The sequence below is a fragment of the Antennarius striatus genome, chromosome 4, assembly GCF_040054535.1.
Source record: "Antennarius striatus isolate MH-2024 chromosome 4, ASM4005453v1, whole genome shotgun sequence".
NCBI lineage: Eukaryota > Metazoa > Chordata > Actinopteri > Lophiiformes > Antennariidae > Antennarius > Antennarius striatus.
Window position 1 is genome coordinate 17,042,155 of NC_090779.1, and position 13,763 is coordinate 17,055,917.

Consider the following 13,763-nt stretch of genomic DNA (forward strand, 5'->3'; position numbering starts at 1 on the left):
TAGCATAGCAGAAACATTACCCTGAATAACTGCTGTGTTGTGTTTGCAATAGCACGTGGAAAATCCTAAAATATAGTGTGTGGGAGTATTTTGTTTCCAGTGCAGAATAATCAGACAGTGAGAAGAATGTTGTAGCCCATTATCGTATGGGTTGTACCTGTGATTGCATAGTCTTGCCATCCACTAAACAGACAGGTAGGGACCACAATACAGAAGTCCACGCCACTCAACAAGGAAGAGGGCCAAAGGAATTTCCTAATCAGGCATATGCTCTACAGTCTTCCGTTATGTAACAAGGCAAGGACACCACACAGAATATAATAACTTGGCATAAAGTAAATTGTGATATTGGCAAAATGAATTATCTAATCTAACATCAGAGACTCCGGAATCCAGAGGATAATTGACCTCTGTGTGCTGTTGTGCATTTACATGAAAAAGATTGCCTTTGTGTCAATAATTTGTACAGTCCCATTGATGATATACTAAATGTGTCAAGTAACTTGTTTCAATCTTGATGGAGGCAAATTATGTCTGTTTAACCTTTCCATTGTAGTGTAAGATAAGTTTAATATTCAATTATATAATGTGACCATCCCACTTTATAACACTGCTGTGGAGGGATAATTTTGACAACTGTTTGCCTGAACCGCTTGCCTGTAGTCCAAGTGGCTCTAGTAATATAACATATTTGCCAAAGCTGGCCATACAGCTGCAGAGGAGTGAACATTGCTGTGCAGGTAAACAACAACTGCAAAGGCTGGTAGGGATGTAATGACACGTGTAATGATGCCTCATGGGTAAGTCACATCATTCCAATGTTTCCACAGCTCTTGCAGCAACTCTTTGTGTGTTCAAGGACATAAGATCTGAGTTGGTGCATTAATAATTAATCATCTGTTTGCATTGCACAGGACAGGAGCAGATATTTTCTTTTGGTCTTGACACAAGACATTGACAACCTTTTTTGGCCCTACAAATCCAATCAAAATGTATTATACCAAGATTTGAAAAATAGGTTCTGTACCATGTAGTACAACAGCACTCACAAAATTGTGTTCTTAAACAAACTCCTCCAGCAACATGTTGTGATACAGAACGCATGTTTACTCAGCTGGTATTTATTGTGGTTTCACACTGGAGCTCCACTCTTGATTTTCTCATGCTGTTCATCTCCCATGGATATGTATTTACTAAAGCCCAGCCTTTAGTAAATACAGTATATAGCAGCTATTCATGCTAGTTATTCTACTATTGTCTCCAAGCTGCCATAGTAATATGAGAGTTTCAACAGGTGTACATGAAGGCAACGCCCCAAAGTAAGGTCTTTGTCTACAGAGTAAAAGACCCAACACAACAATGGTGCCTGACTGCCATGCTGAAGGAGTCAGATCCCTGGGTTGAAAGGCATGAGAAATCCCATCCATCGTTTTGTTTGTTTTGACCTTGAAGAGATATACTTGTATTTCACTTTAATGCATTTCAGCAGCAAGTGTGTTTATTCCACTACATATTACTGATGGATGCAGCTGCTATTAACAGTTTCATATTTCACTGCATTCTTCATGACACTCCTAAAATCAATAGGTTTTAAAACCAAAATCAAAAACTAAAAATGAAATCACCCAACTCTGATAATATGATCCAATTTCTTAATAACTTGGATATCCCCAATATAGACCCCACTCTCTCTGTCCAATTTGAGGCCCCTATAAAATTGAATGAGGTTGTATGCGCTATCATTTCCCCACCTATATATTTGAATAATGTCACTTGCAAATCTCACGCTGTCATGTTTTAACTCCGCCCACTACATGTCAATCAAGCGCCCAACCAATGCCAGAAGGAATCACGTGAACAAGAACTCCTGGGAGCATTGTGGAATCAAATAAACAGCTGTCACCACAAAAAATACTCTATTTTCTGTTTAATGTCCATTGACATATAATGCAAACACACTGCACACAAGAAAACAAACGTTTTCTTGTGTACAGTTGTGGCCGGTGTCTACCCAGAAGTTCGGGCTGCTAGCCGAGTTAGGTCCGGTCTTCACATTTGTCCATGTCTCTCACTTATGGAGCTGTTTTGTCTTCATCAAACATAGCGGTTTATATTCTTCGATTGTGACGGACCTCACATTGTCGTGTGGGGAACCCAGATGCTTTATTCACCAGGTCTGGACTCACGAGCCAGCATCTACCCAGATGGCCAGACTGTAACGCCGAAGCGGCCTTCGTCTTCGTCCGTCTCCCACACATGGAACCGATACGGCTTCTTCTGACACAGCGATTAGTGGAATTTCCACGGTTTCCCGCTAGCGTCTTTATAATCAGCCAAAGCCCCCGATCCAGATGGTTTTCCCCCTGAATTTTATTTTAAAAAAATTCACATTTCTTTAGCCCCCTTGCTTCTTTCTATATTTGAGGAAACAATGAAGCAAGGTTCACTCCCCCACACACTGCTGTCTCATCTTTAATGACTACTAGACGCCTTCAAGCTCAGAGAGAGTAAAGCATTAATCAATTAAAATAAAGGAACATAAATAAGAAACAGAGGATCTAAAAAGAACACCGATTTGAAATATAAATAACATTAAATAGGACTGAAGCATATATTAATCACATATTTATTATTGTTGTGTCCACATATTGTCCTGCATCATACCGTGCTGTTTGTGTCTGCTTCCAAACAAGGTACAAAAATACCCGGGCAGTTCATTTACATGCACTGCCAAGAGATTTGATCTGCCTTTCTGTAATGTCTACAGTGTTGAAATGTGTCTGAATCTTTCTGCTGAATCCAATTAAGATTTTAACGGCAGGGATTTACGTCCTTTCTTCTGTTGGATATACGTAGCTTTCTCCGAAAAATGCTTCGGTCTCTGTGTAACTACAGAAAAGCACAGAAGTACATGTTACCAAATAAAGGAGAGGAAGAGCTCGGCTGCCGTCTTCCATTTATGGTAATGTGGCGTCTGGGGGGGCGGGGAAAGGGACGAAACGTCATCAACGTGCTGCGAACACCCGGAAGTAGAGTAAAATGTAACATGTTTGGTTGAAGTTAACGGTGTTGGTTACATAGAATTCGAACATATAATCACCGTATACTTCACAGCGTTTTGAAGATGAGCATGGATGGTAAAGAAAAGGTAATGTGCTGGCAGTTAGCTGCATTATTTAGCCATTTTCGCTTAAATGATTTCGGTCCGATAACTTTACTCAATGCCTGCATAGTTAAAACATTTTTCCCCCTCATCTCAGGACCCCGCAGCCCTGAAGGAGGAGGGAAACACTCTGTTTAAGGCAGGAGACATGCCAGCAGCTGTCTGCTGTTACACTAAAGCATTAAAGCTGAGTGATAGTAAAGCAGACAGTGCTGTTCTGTACCGCAATCGCTCTGCCTGCTATCTGAAGCTGGAGGAGTACAACAAGGCAGAGAGTGATGCCTCCAAAGGTGCCTCAAGACTTTAGAAATCACCATAAACTCAATCCTATTTTGGTGGTATTTCAAAGAGTCATCATACAAAAATTATCCTAGTTTACTTGGGTTGCAATTTATCCATTTATATGGATTTACTGTGTCATGCTCAGGTTCAGGTCTGAAGGCTCCTTGTTTGGGCTGTTAAAACGTGAAAATATGCAGCGCTTCCAACTATGTGCACAGTGTAATTAGAGAAACACATTCAACACATGTACATAGAATGTGTCTAATTGTTTGGATTGACACTGAGTTTCGTGTAAGATGTATTGCTACCCTCATCCTGAACGTGTCACGTCTTCCACTCTTTAGCTCTTGATAGCGACCCAGGTGATGTGAAAGCCAGGTTCAGGAGAGCTCAGGCATTTCTGAAACTGGGTTGGCTTGACCAGGCTTTTTTGGACGCTCAGAGATGTGCACAGCTGGAGCCCAAAAACAAGGCCTTCCAGGATCTGCTCAGACAGCTGGGAGCACAGATCCAGCAGAAGGTATTCTATTTTGTTTTTAATGTTGATTAAGGTTGTTGAGATTGCACATGTATTTGAAATTGTTGCTAACTATGGTGTTTTCTCTTCACTGCCTAGTCTATGCAACAAAAATCCACAGATGCTCGTGTACAGCAAATGTTCTCACTCCTCTTAGATGCATCTGCAAACGATGGTGATCGACAAAAGGTGGGAACATAACAAAATTCCTGATTAACATTCAGCATTAATGTTATTTTCTGTTTTCATTGGTTCTTGATCAATGTTGGGGGGGTTTTGCAAAATTATATTGCACCAAAATAATGGAGTCTGTTGTGAAATCCCAGGCTGCTCAGAATCTAGTGGTGTTATCTCGAGAAGATGCAGGAGCTGAGCAGATCTTCCGTAACGACGGAGTGAAGCTGATTCAGAAACTTCTTCAGTCAAAGCAGGAAGACGTGGTCCTTTCTGCCTTGAGGACCCTGGTTGGGTTGTGCACAGGGCATCAGTCAAGAGTAAGTTTGACCTTTACTGTTAACAGCATTTGTCCTTCTTTGAAAACATCTATTTAAACAAGGCAGTCAGAGACTGCAACGCCCCGCGACACCCCTGAATTCAAAATTTTACCCTGACCTACTTTCATAGGTCAGGGTCATTTAATAAAAGACCCATGATCCAACATGTAACTGGTGCATTCTATTTGTAATGTGGTTTCAGAGAGGTGTACCTAAAAAGGCATAAGTGAAAATGTGACCTTGACCTCATTTTTCAAGGTTGTGATCTAATTGAGTTGTAATTGTCAGTGTTTGTGCGTTCGTCCGTTCATTAGTCCACCAAATATGTTCACAACCATTGTGGATAGAAAGATGAAACAAAAAGCACATCACTCGGGCGGCAAAGGGGATGAAAATGAGATGATGACCTTTGAAAAAACTAGATCAAGGTCAAATTTAATCTTTTGTACACTCAGGAACTGGATAAGATAGAAAGACAAGGGAGAAGGCCAGTGTAAGACCATAGATCAAAGCTAGTGCTTTGATCTATGAAAGTAGGTCAGAGCACTAGCTTCGATCTTTGACCTATGCAAGTAGGTCAGTAAAATTTTGATGTTACAGTCTGGGACTGCCTTGGTTCTAGTCTATTTTCTTTTTATTTAATTTCTGTTTCCATTCCTGTTTAAGTCTGCTGTATTGAAGCTTATCAATTGATGTTCATATTCGTCACCTCCATGTCTGTCATGAGGCTATTTACCATCCTATATCAATTGTCAATTGGCTTACTGACATTCCCTGTTTAATCCTAGACTATGGCTATAGTGAATGAGTTGGGAATGGGCCAGCTGTGTACGGTAATGGGATCGGGAGCTTCTAGTGTGTCTCTGGCTGCCTGCCACCTGCTGCAGGTTATGTTTGAGGCTCTGACAGAGGGCATGAAAAGAGAAATCAGGGGGAAAGATGAAGCCATACTCCCTGGTAAGTTTGGACGGTGATCCTGTCACCCTCAGATGTTCACATAGCTTCAACAACATATGTCATATTTCTTTCCTGTTCTTTCAATAATACTTTCAATAATAACGGATTGTACGAATTTGACATAGAACCCTCCATGGAGCTCCGCTCAATGTTGCGCCACCTTTTGGAAATGTTGCCAGCATCTGACGTGTTGGGGCCGGGGAGAGACAGTGCCATCAACCTCCTGGTCAAACAAGTTCCCCGCAAGTCTTTGAAAAACCCAGATAACTCCCTCACATTATGGTTGATTGACCAGGGTATGAAACACACCTACACATGAAGCTAATCTTCATGTGCATGCTTTCATAATTTTATAAGCAGACATAAATAAGCAAACATACTGTAGGTCTTTTGCTTGTATCACTTTTCCATTATAAATCATACATGACCAAGGGAAGGAGAATAAAATGGTTATTCTATTTTTCTCAATTCACATGAAATTCACCTGTCTGCAATTATTGATCTCCTTGTTCTCCTTCAGGACTGAAAAAAATCCTGGAGGTGGCTGGGACGGTTCCTGAGCTCACGGACAGACCACCTCTTACTGACAACTCCCATATGAGCTGCTCCGTCTTGCTTGGCAAACTCTATGATGACCTAAAGAGTGACAAAGAGAGGGAAAACTTTAACAAACTTTGTGAAGAATATGTTCAGTGAGTTGACAACCAAAACTTTTTTATCTGTCGCCTGACCTGCAACACCCTATAAAAATGAAAAGAGATGTAGGCTATCATTCAAAAAGTGATAGTGTCCCCAATATTCTGATGTTTTTCTGGGTAGGCAACACTTTAGCAAATCTGGCATTGGTCCGAAGCTCCGAGCCATTCAGACAGTATCTGTGCTCCTCCAAGGACCAAGTGAGGTGGGAAACAGAACTCTGGAGTTGTCAGGCCTGATTGATACTGTGATATCCCTCTGTGCCTCCGAGGATATAACTCACCAGCAGGTAGCAGTGGAGGCTGTCATTCATGCTGCAGGCAAGGCCAAGAGAGCATCCTTCATAACAGCCAATGGTGTGTCACTTCTGAAGGACCTCTATAAAAAGAGTGAGAATGACAGGATACGCGTGAGAGCCCTGGTGGTAAGTGCCCCAGCAAAAGCAGTTTATTTCAGACAGCAGTAGAAAAGAACTGCTCTCAAGAAATGACTGCACCATTGAGTTTTATGCTTCTTATACAGGGTTTATGCAAGCTTGGATCAGCAGGAGGAACTGATTTCAGCATGAAACAGTTTGCAGAGGGATCCACGCTAAAACTTGCCAAGCAGTGCAGGAAGTATGTTTGCCTGTGTTGCTTTTGGAGCACTGGTGTTGGATAAGGGAAATGTGCCACATCTGATCCTTGTTGAAAGATTGATTTTTGTTTTAAATCTTATATAAAAAAAGATGTCACTTTGTCTTTTAGGTGGCTGTGTAATGAGTCTTTGCCCCCAACCTCTCGCCGGTGGTCGGTGGAAGGACTGGCCTACCTCACCTTTGATGCTGATGTGAAGGAGGATTTAGTGGAAGACAAAAACGCTCTCCTGGCCATGTGTGAACTAGCAAAGGTTTGAGCAATAAATGTGATTGTAGGAGTTTATCCTTAATGACTATTTTGTTTTTTATTTTTTGTTTTTGAACGTACCATCATAAAAATCTTACACATATAGAACATGTATGTATGCATATGGAGCATTCTAAGACAGTTTTAACAACTATTTTTCTTTGTCTTCCTGCAGTCTGAGGATAAGACAGTGCTCTTTGCTGTAGGCTCCACGTTAGTGAATTGCACCAACAGCTACGATGTAGAGAAACCAGACCCTCAGATGGTGGAGCTGGCTAAGTATGCAAAGCAGCATGTGCCAGAGGAGCACCCAAAGGTAACATTGAAATGCTGCTGTATTTATGAACCACACATAATGTCCTTTTAAAATTGGACAACAGCTCAATGGTTGGCTGTTTTACATCCCATCTTTCCTGTCACGTGTCAGGATGCACCCTCCTATGTGGAGAAACGACTGAAGAAGCTGCTGGAGGCTGGTGTAGTGTCTGCATTGGTGTGTATGGTTAAACAGGAGAGTCCTGCTCTTACCGAGGCTTGTAGGGAATGTATCGCCAGGTAGGACAGTGGCAGTCATTTTTGCACTCATTTTTCTTCCTGTATATGTTTTATCCTAATGCCATTTCTCACAACAGGGTGTTTTTGGCCTTAGTGGACCGACAGGAAGACAGAGGCACAGTGGTGGCACAGGGTGGAGGAAAGGTGAAGCACCCTCATAAAATACTTAGTTTTGCTTGGAAACTGAAAAAACAAACAAAAAACTTTGACTTTGAGGTTTTTACATGATTCATGTTGAGTGTTCTCCTACACAGGCTTTAATTCCTCTGGCATCTGACAACACAGATGTCGGAAAAATCAAAGCAGCACAAGCCCTGGCAAAAATATCCATCACATCAAACCCAGAAATTGCTTTTCCAGGAGAAAGGGTGAAAACAATGTCATATAAAATGTCTTCTACATTAAAAAAGAAGAACTTTTCCGATTTAATCTTGTCTCTCTTTTTGTTGTCAGATCTATGAGGTGGTACGCCCCCTTGTCAGTCTTCTCAGCCTTGAATGCACCCTGCTGCAGAACTTTGAAGCACTTATGGCTCTCACCAATCTTGCCGGCATCAGTGAGAGACTCAGGTTGGCCAGTTTATTTTCAGAGATCAGACAAGCTAAACTTTAATTGTTTTACTGTATTTGCTGAAAATCAAAAAAGTTATAGAATTTCATGGTAAAACACAGTCCTCTTTTCTTTTTAAGGTAACATTTTAGCGTTGATTTTAAAGTAGCTGCTTATGTTGATGTTGCTCAACAGACAGAAAGTCATAAAGGAGAAGGCAGTCCCAAAAATTGAAGGTTACATGTTTGAAGAACACAAACTGGTTAGAGCCTCTGCCACAGAATGCATGTGCAATTTGGTTTTAAGCACGGAGGTGAGTTACATAAGCATATACTAGGGTCTTGCACAAACAAGTTGAAAAGTTGAAGTAAAATGTGGCTTGTGTTTGACCTTTCCTCAGGTGCAAAAGCTGTATCTGCCCACGGGGAACGATCGCCTGAAGCTGCTTGTGCTCTACAGTGGAGAGGAGGATGAGAGGCTGCGGAAAGCTGCTGCAGGAACTCTGGCCATGCTGACTGCTGAGCAGCCTGAGCTCTGCACCCGCATCCCTGGGACAGTAAGCAAACATCCACACATTCAGCACTTACAGATACTGCAATGACACATTTTTTTATTCCAGCACATTATTCCCTGTTGTCATCTCTTCTCTCAGACAACCCACTGGCTAGAGATTATACAGGCCCTGTTGCTAAGTGAAATATCAGACCTGCGCCATCGTGGAGTGATCATAGTTCAGAACATGATGCGAGCGGAGAAGAGTCTGGCTGAGACGCTCATGGAAAGCGAAGCTCTGGAGATCCTGTCTGTCTTGGCTAAAGGTGGAGAGGGAACACCTGGAGCCGTTTCTCAGGCAGCTCAGACATGTCTGGACCAGGCTGTGGAGTATGGGATCATCAAGACCAGGGAGGGGAAGGAAGACTGCAAAGAAAGTGAACCCTGAAAAATATTGTTGTAACATGTACCTGTGTCCCTTGGTGATGTTTAAGTATATTGATTATTGGACCAGCGGGAAATCAGTAGAAACTGATCTGGAAATGATGATGAGTTTTAACATTACCAAACATTAGGAAGAAAGGTATTATATGAAATCCAACTGACACTCACCAAAGAATTTTCTGATGTTTTCATTGATTATGCTCATCTTTATTTCTCTGTATGTTCATGTGTCTTCACTTGGAGATGAATGAGGCTATACTTTATACATTCTTCACTAAATATTGTCATTCCTTGCTTTTAGCTTTCTTTTTAAAAAAAAAATAAAAAATCTTATTCCACAAAAATGAGTTTGTTAAAAAAATGCATTTTATTCAAATAATTGTGTTGGGTTTAAATGTTTTTTATAACCCCTATTTTAAGTCCACCACATTCCTGTTGTCTTCTATATCTTGTGTTTTGTGTTTATTATTTTTGACTGAACACTAATAAAACTGTCGCCGTCGATTGTCGTGCAGTGACACTGCTGCGCATGCGCAATGTCTACAACTTCGCAGATAGCTGAGTTGGACGGGTGAGCTGCTGTGCCACGAGAAATGCGCTGGTATGGGTTTGGTTTCAATGCATTTGGACAAATAGTTGCACACAAGAAATTAACAAAAGGAGGGTTACGTGAGGTAGTTCAAGAAGTAAAAGTTATTAGCCCAACAGAGCTAGCTAGCTGCTGCTCCAAGAGCCGTCAAATCAGAGCCAGTTGGAGTCGAAGAGCGTCTTTGCATTTGGATGGTAGGCCAGGCAGAGGAAAGCATTTGTGACACAAACGGACTCAAAAGAGTCTAATATTTCCACTTGGATTTACGTTTTAATTTGTGATAACTGCCCTGTCAGGAGACGGCTGCGTGTGCCTCGTAGGTTTCGGAGCAGAGACCAGGACCTTGGTGAACCAGATCCGTGGTTGTACAGACTTGTGCCTCAGTGAGACGCGTCTGAGCCTCGCTCTCCCAGACGGGATCGAGTCCTGGGATCTGCAGGAAGAGAACACCTCACCGTGGACCTCCGACAGGAAAAAGGACCGTCTTGGTAATGCATACGAAAATGTCCTTTGAAAGCTGATCGAGGTTGTGCTCACTGACTGGAAACTAGTCTTGCTCCTTCCCAGGTCCTCCTCTGAATCTCCCGCTGGTTCCTGGAGGTTACCTAGCAGCAAGGCCGCCCCTCTACCGCCTCTTACCGCCGCACTTGTCGGCCAAGAGTCTGGCGCTGAGTGCAGAACATGCGGTCCTTCTCAGTGCCTCTGGAGCTGTGTACACCTGGGGAATAGGCAGGTATGGCCACAACGTGCACATCTTGTTAGAGAAATCTACCAATCACCACCTGTTGATGTATGAAATCCCTTTTGTTTATCTTTTATGTGTTTTTGTTTTTTTGGCAGCCATGGTCAGTTGGGGCATGGAGGCCTCACCCCTGAGGAGCAGCCCAGAGCAGTAGAGGCACTCTGGGGGATGCCCATGAGTCATGTAGCCACAGGAGGCTGGCACTCTGTCTGCATTAGTGGCAAGTCTCTTACAAGATGTTGGCTGTGACAACATGTGTCCTCGGCTGTGAAAACATGTGTCCTCAATTTGGTGAATGCTTACATCATCCTTTCCTGTAGATGGAGGTGACCTTTATGTGTGGGGCTGGAATGAAAGCGGTCAGCTTGGGCTTCCGTCACGAGGTCTGAGGAAAGCATCGCAGAAACAGTGTAGCCAACACGCAGGTACAACTGTTTTCTATTGAATAGTTGATACTGTTATTGTTCAAACATGAACCCACAACTTTCCCAGTAATATTTCATTTCACCATGTATGCAACTTTTAAGTCATCACTTGTTTAACTTTGTGTGATATGCATCATTGACTGCACTGAATAGGACCACCGAGCACCAGCGCATGTCCTGCTGAAAATCCACAAGAAGCAGAGAGTCCTGATGAGGTGTTTATATCAATCCAGGCGTTCCCAGCTCTGCTGGACGTCACCCCATCATGTGAAATCAGGACAGTCAGCTGCGGCTCCCGCCACACAGCTGCAGTAACAAGTACGAAACCCCACTGGATATGTGTCCTGATTCATATTTCCTTTGAAAGTCAACAGTATATTCACTGTCAACCTTTCTCAATTCAGCTACAGGTGATCTCTACACCTGGGGCTGGGGTATGTTTGAATTGGTTGTGATTTTTATATTTTTGCAAAATGTTCCCAAATTAATTTAAAGCGTCACTTTAAATATGTGTATACTGTAATTTAACCTGTCTTCTCTGTTTCTTATCATTCCAGGTGACTACGGTCAACTTGGACACCAGACTTTGATCAGTACAGATGAGCCTCAGCGCGTGGCGTTCTTCCAGGAGCAGCAGTTGCGTGTTGTTGATGTCGTTTGCGGGGCGTGGAACACTTTTGTTGCTGTTGTCAAAGAGGAAATTACTTAAAAGTACCATAAAATTCTTTTTATAAACATAGGCACTGTACTTTGAACACTCTACTTGGAAGTGTAAATTATAACAAATGAGACTTTGAAATAAATGTATTTTATAATGTACACAAATTATAAATTCTTATGTCTGCATAAAAATATCGTGATTGAGTAGTTTTAAGAAATATTTTAATTTGTGTGTAGACATTAAAAAGTACTGGTTTTAATTTTAAACCACACAAAAGGCACTGAAAATCACAGGTAAATATAATTTAAGACAAACATCTAAAAATTGTTCTAAATAAAAATTAAACGTATGAGAATTAAAAGGTGATGCATTTCCGCAGTATTTTAGAGGTTGTCACAGCACAATCTTGAAAGAACTAAGGAGAAACAAATAAGAGAATCGGTTAGTTTGAAAAAGAAAAAAAACCCTCAAATATTTATACCTCATTTGAGTTCTTCTCACCTAATGAAATCAGGCGACCTCGATATGACGTGTTGAAACTCTGAGAGGTTCACAGTTCCATCCTTATCAATATCTGATTCTTCAAGAATCTAATGTACACGCAAAGAAAATGACCAATAACCTCACTGACACACCAGTGAACCAAACTGCAACCACAGGCTGTTTAGACTGATATGTTCTTTTCAGAGCAGATGTTTCAGTGAACTCACATTGCTGATGAGCTGTCTCATTTCTTCTGTTGTTAGTCTTGTGTCGTCTGTCTCACCAGTCAGGCAGTTAACCAGTTTCTCCAGATCGCCACAATTAAGAGTTCCATCATCGTCAAAGTCTGAAAATACCAGTACGCTCATGACAGGCTGAAGGCCTTACATGGATTATTAATAGCTAATTTGTATAAATGTGTTTACCAAATATACGGAAGGCATAATGGGACTTGATTTCAAGGGTCGCAGAGTCGCTAAAGGCACTCAAGAGATCCAAAAAGTCCTCAAATGTCAGACTTCCATCTTTCCTTTCAGATGTTGAGAATACATGGCAAATTCTTTTCCTGAAAGGGTTTGACTTTCCAGAAGAGTGAAAAAAATCAGTACATTTTATCAGTGCTGGAAGTTTTTTCTCAAAAACACACAAATCACTGGACAATCTTCACCACTAGGCAGGTCACGTAATACTAGACTGTCTTCTGATTGATGTGGGGGGGGGGGGGGATTACCTTCAACTCTGGTAGGTCGAGAATCCTCTCCATGGATATTCTGATATTTGGAAGGTCTTTCTCATCTTTCGTGAGAAGTTCAGTGAAACGTTTGTGAGCACTGAACAAGAAAAGATGTAAAAAAAAAAAAAAAAAAGCAGTGCTTGATGGTTTGAAATACTTCAAAAATTAGTTTCATATACATAATAAGGCATTCAAATGATCACTCACAGAAGAATTTCTTGTTTGGTCAAGAATGTCAGCTCCTTTAAAGTCAAGTATGAATTATTATTAGAACAACAACCAGGAAATATATACGATATAACGATAAATGTTCAATGAAGCTGCCAATATCTATCGTTAAGGGAATACTACTGATTAAGATCAATATTAAATGTAAATATACGTCTGATTCCTGCTTTAGCTCTTTAAAGTTTTGGCTAACAGCCATGCTGTTTTTCTTCACCATTACTCGAAGCTCTCCTGCCTCAACTTGATCCGCTCGGTTAGCTAGCTGATGCTTGGTTATCTCTGCTTGGTGTCTGACACTTACTTGATATTCCGAGAGCAAATCCTTCCCGAGTTGACTCGCCGTTGTACCCATTTTTTATTTTTTATTTTCTATTTCGGTGACAAAAGACTTTTAGACTCAATTCCCAGCGAACTACGAAGTTACTAGTCTGACATCGCTTGCTTCCGGAATCAAGATGCTGCGTTCACTGTCCTGCTGTTCGCATCGGATCTCCCGCACAGTGACGCAGAGCCCCCTGGGAACGGGTCCCTTCATGACGACAAAAAACAGTATCCCGGGTGGATGAGGGGTGTCAGGTTTTTTTAAAAAACAGGCTACAGCATAGAGACTCTTCTCCTTTACATTTAACTGTTGTTTCAATCTGTTTGTCGGGTATGACAAAAATTATTCTGCATGATTTCCTGTAGTAGGGAACGGAAGTCTGTTGCTACACAACTCGTGTAGCCAACACGACCACACTGAGGGTAGAACAAACGGACGGAGTTGGTGCTCTCTGTGGAGGATGGCCGACGCTGTCTCACTCGCTCACATTTTGTTAATTACATCACGGTAACTTACATCACCGTGACAATGCAAGTTTTCTGCAGAG

General features: G+C 41.7%; 3 protein-coding genes across 6 annotated transcripts; 2 read left to right on the plus strand and 1 right to left on the minus strand.

The window, feature by feature from the left end:
* Positions 1-3,012: 3,012 nt before the first annotated feature.
* unc45a (unc-45 myosin chaperone A) lies at positions 3,013-10,059 on the plus strand. 4 transcript variants are annotated; one of them, XM_068313853.1, is made up of 20 exons: positions 3,013-3,148; positions 3,261-3,453; positions 3,790-3,965; positions 4,062-4,151; positions 4,289-4,456; positions 5,245-5,413; positions 5,539-5,709; positions 5,934-6,105; positions 6,233-6,533; positions 6,632-6,726; positions 6,856-6,997; positions 7,169-7,309; positions 7,421-7,548; positions 7,626-7,692; positions 7,803-7,916; positions 8,002-8,117; positions 8,293-8,410; positions 8,498-8,653; positions 8,750-9,634; positions 9,919-10,059. In XM_068313853.1, exons 1-19 carry the CDS (start codon positions 3,125-3,127, stop codon positions 9,035-9,037), a joined length of 2,829 nt encoding a protein of 942 aa, XP_068169954.1. In that variant the 5' UTR covers positions 3,013-3,124; the 3' UTR covers positions 9,038-9,634; positions 9,919-10,059. The 4 variants fall into 4 exon arrangements, with proteins under 4 accessions (XP_068169954.1, XP_068169956.1, XP_068169958.1 ...); XM_068313854.1 differs by lacking the exon at positions 3,261-3,453 and having other exon boundaries at positions 3,035-3,148; XM_068313855.1 differs by lacking the exons at positions 8,293-8,410; positions 9,919-10,059 and having other exon boundaries at positions 8,750-8,891.
* On the plus strand, positions 9,906-11,515 carry LOC137594417 (RCC1 domain-containing like; the record flags this gene model as incomplete). The annotated part of the gene is made up of 7 exons (XM_068313863.1): positions 9,906-10,110; positions 10,190-10,355; positions 10,463-10,584; positions 10,685-10,789; positions 10,943-11,107; positions 11,194-11,223; positions 11,347-11,515. Coding segments are annotated over 7 exons (945 nt in total), but the record flags the coding sequence as incomplete, so codon positions are not given.
* A 66-nt stretch (positions 11,516-11,581) lies between these two features.
* LOC137594416 (calcium and integrin-binding protein 1-like) lies at positions 11,582-13,754 on the minus strand. Its single transcript, XM_068313862.1, has 7 exons — positions 13,196-13,754; positions 12,874-12,908; positions 12,664-12,763; positions 12,359-12,512; positions 12,161-12,279; positions 11,952-12,040; positions 11,582-11,865 (listed from the first exon to the last, which is right to left on the minus strand). The coding sequence occupies exons 1-7, from the start codon at positions 13,244-13,246 to the stop codon at positions 11,844-11,846; spliced, it is 570 nt and encodes a 189-aa protein (XP_068169963.1). The 5' UTR covers positions 13,247-13,754; the 3' UTR covers positions 11,582-11,843.
* Between the last annotated feature and the right edge of the window lie 9 nt (positions 13,755-13,763).

Excerpts from the sequence above, each read along its gene's own strand:
- unc45a (XM_068313853.1), top strand. The coding sequence starts at position 3,125 with ATGAGCATGGATGGTAAAGAAAAG. Across the intron at positions 4,457-5,244 it reads GCACAGGGCATCAGTCAAGA|ACTATGGCTATAGTGAATGA; the intron begins GTAAGTTTGACC and ends GTTTAATCCTAG. Across the intron at positions 7,549-7,625 it reads TGTAGGGAATGTATCGCCAG|GGTGTTTTTGGCCTTAGTGG; the intron begins GTAGGACAGTGG and ends TTCTCACAACAG.
- LOC137594416 (XM_068313862.1), bottom strand. The coding sequence starts at position 13,246 with ATGGGTACAACGGCGAGTCAACTCGGGAAGGATTTGCTCTCGGAATAT. Across the intron at positions 12,513-12,663 it reads TCGACCTACCAGAGTTGAAG|TCAAACCCTTTCAGGAAAAG; the intron begins GTAATCCCCCCC and ends TCTTCTGGAAAG. Across the intron at positions 11,866-11,951 it reads AGGTCGCCTGATTTCATTAG|TTCTTTCAAGATTGTGCTGT; the intron begins GTGAGAAGAACT and ends GTTTCTCCTTAG.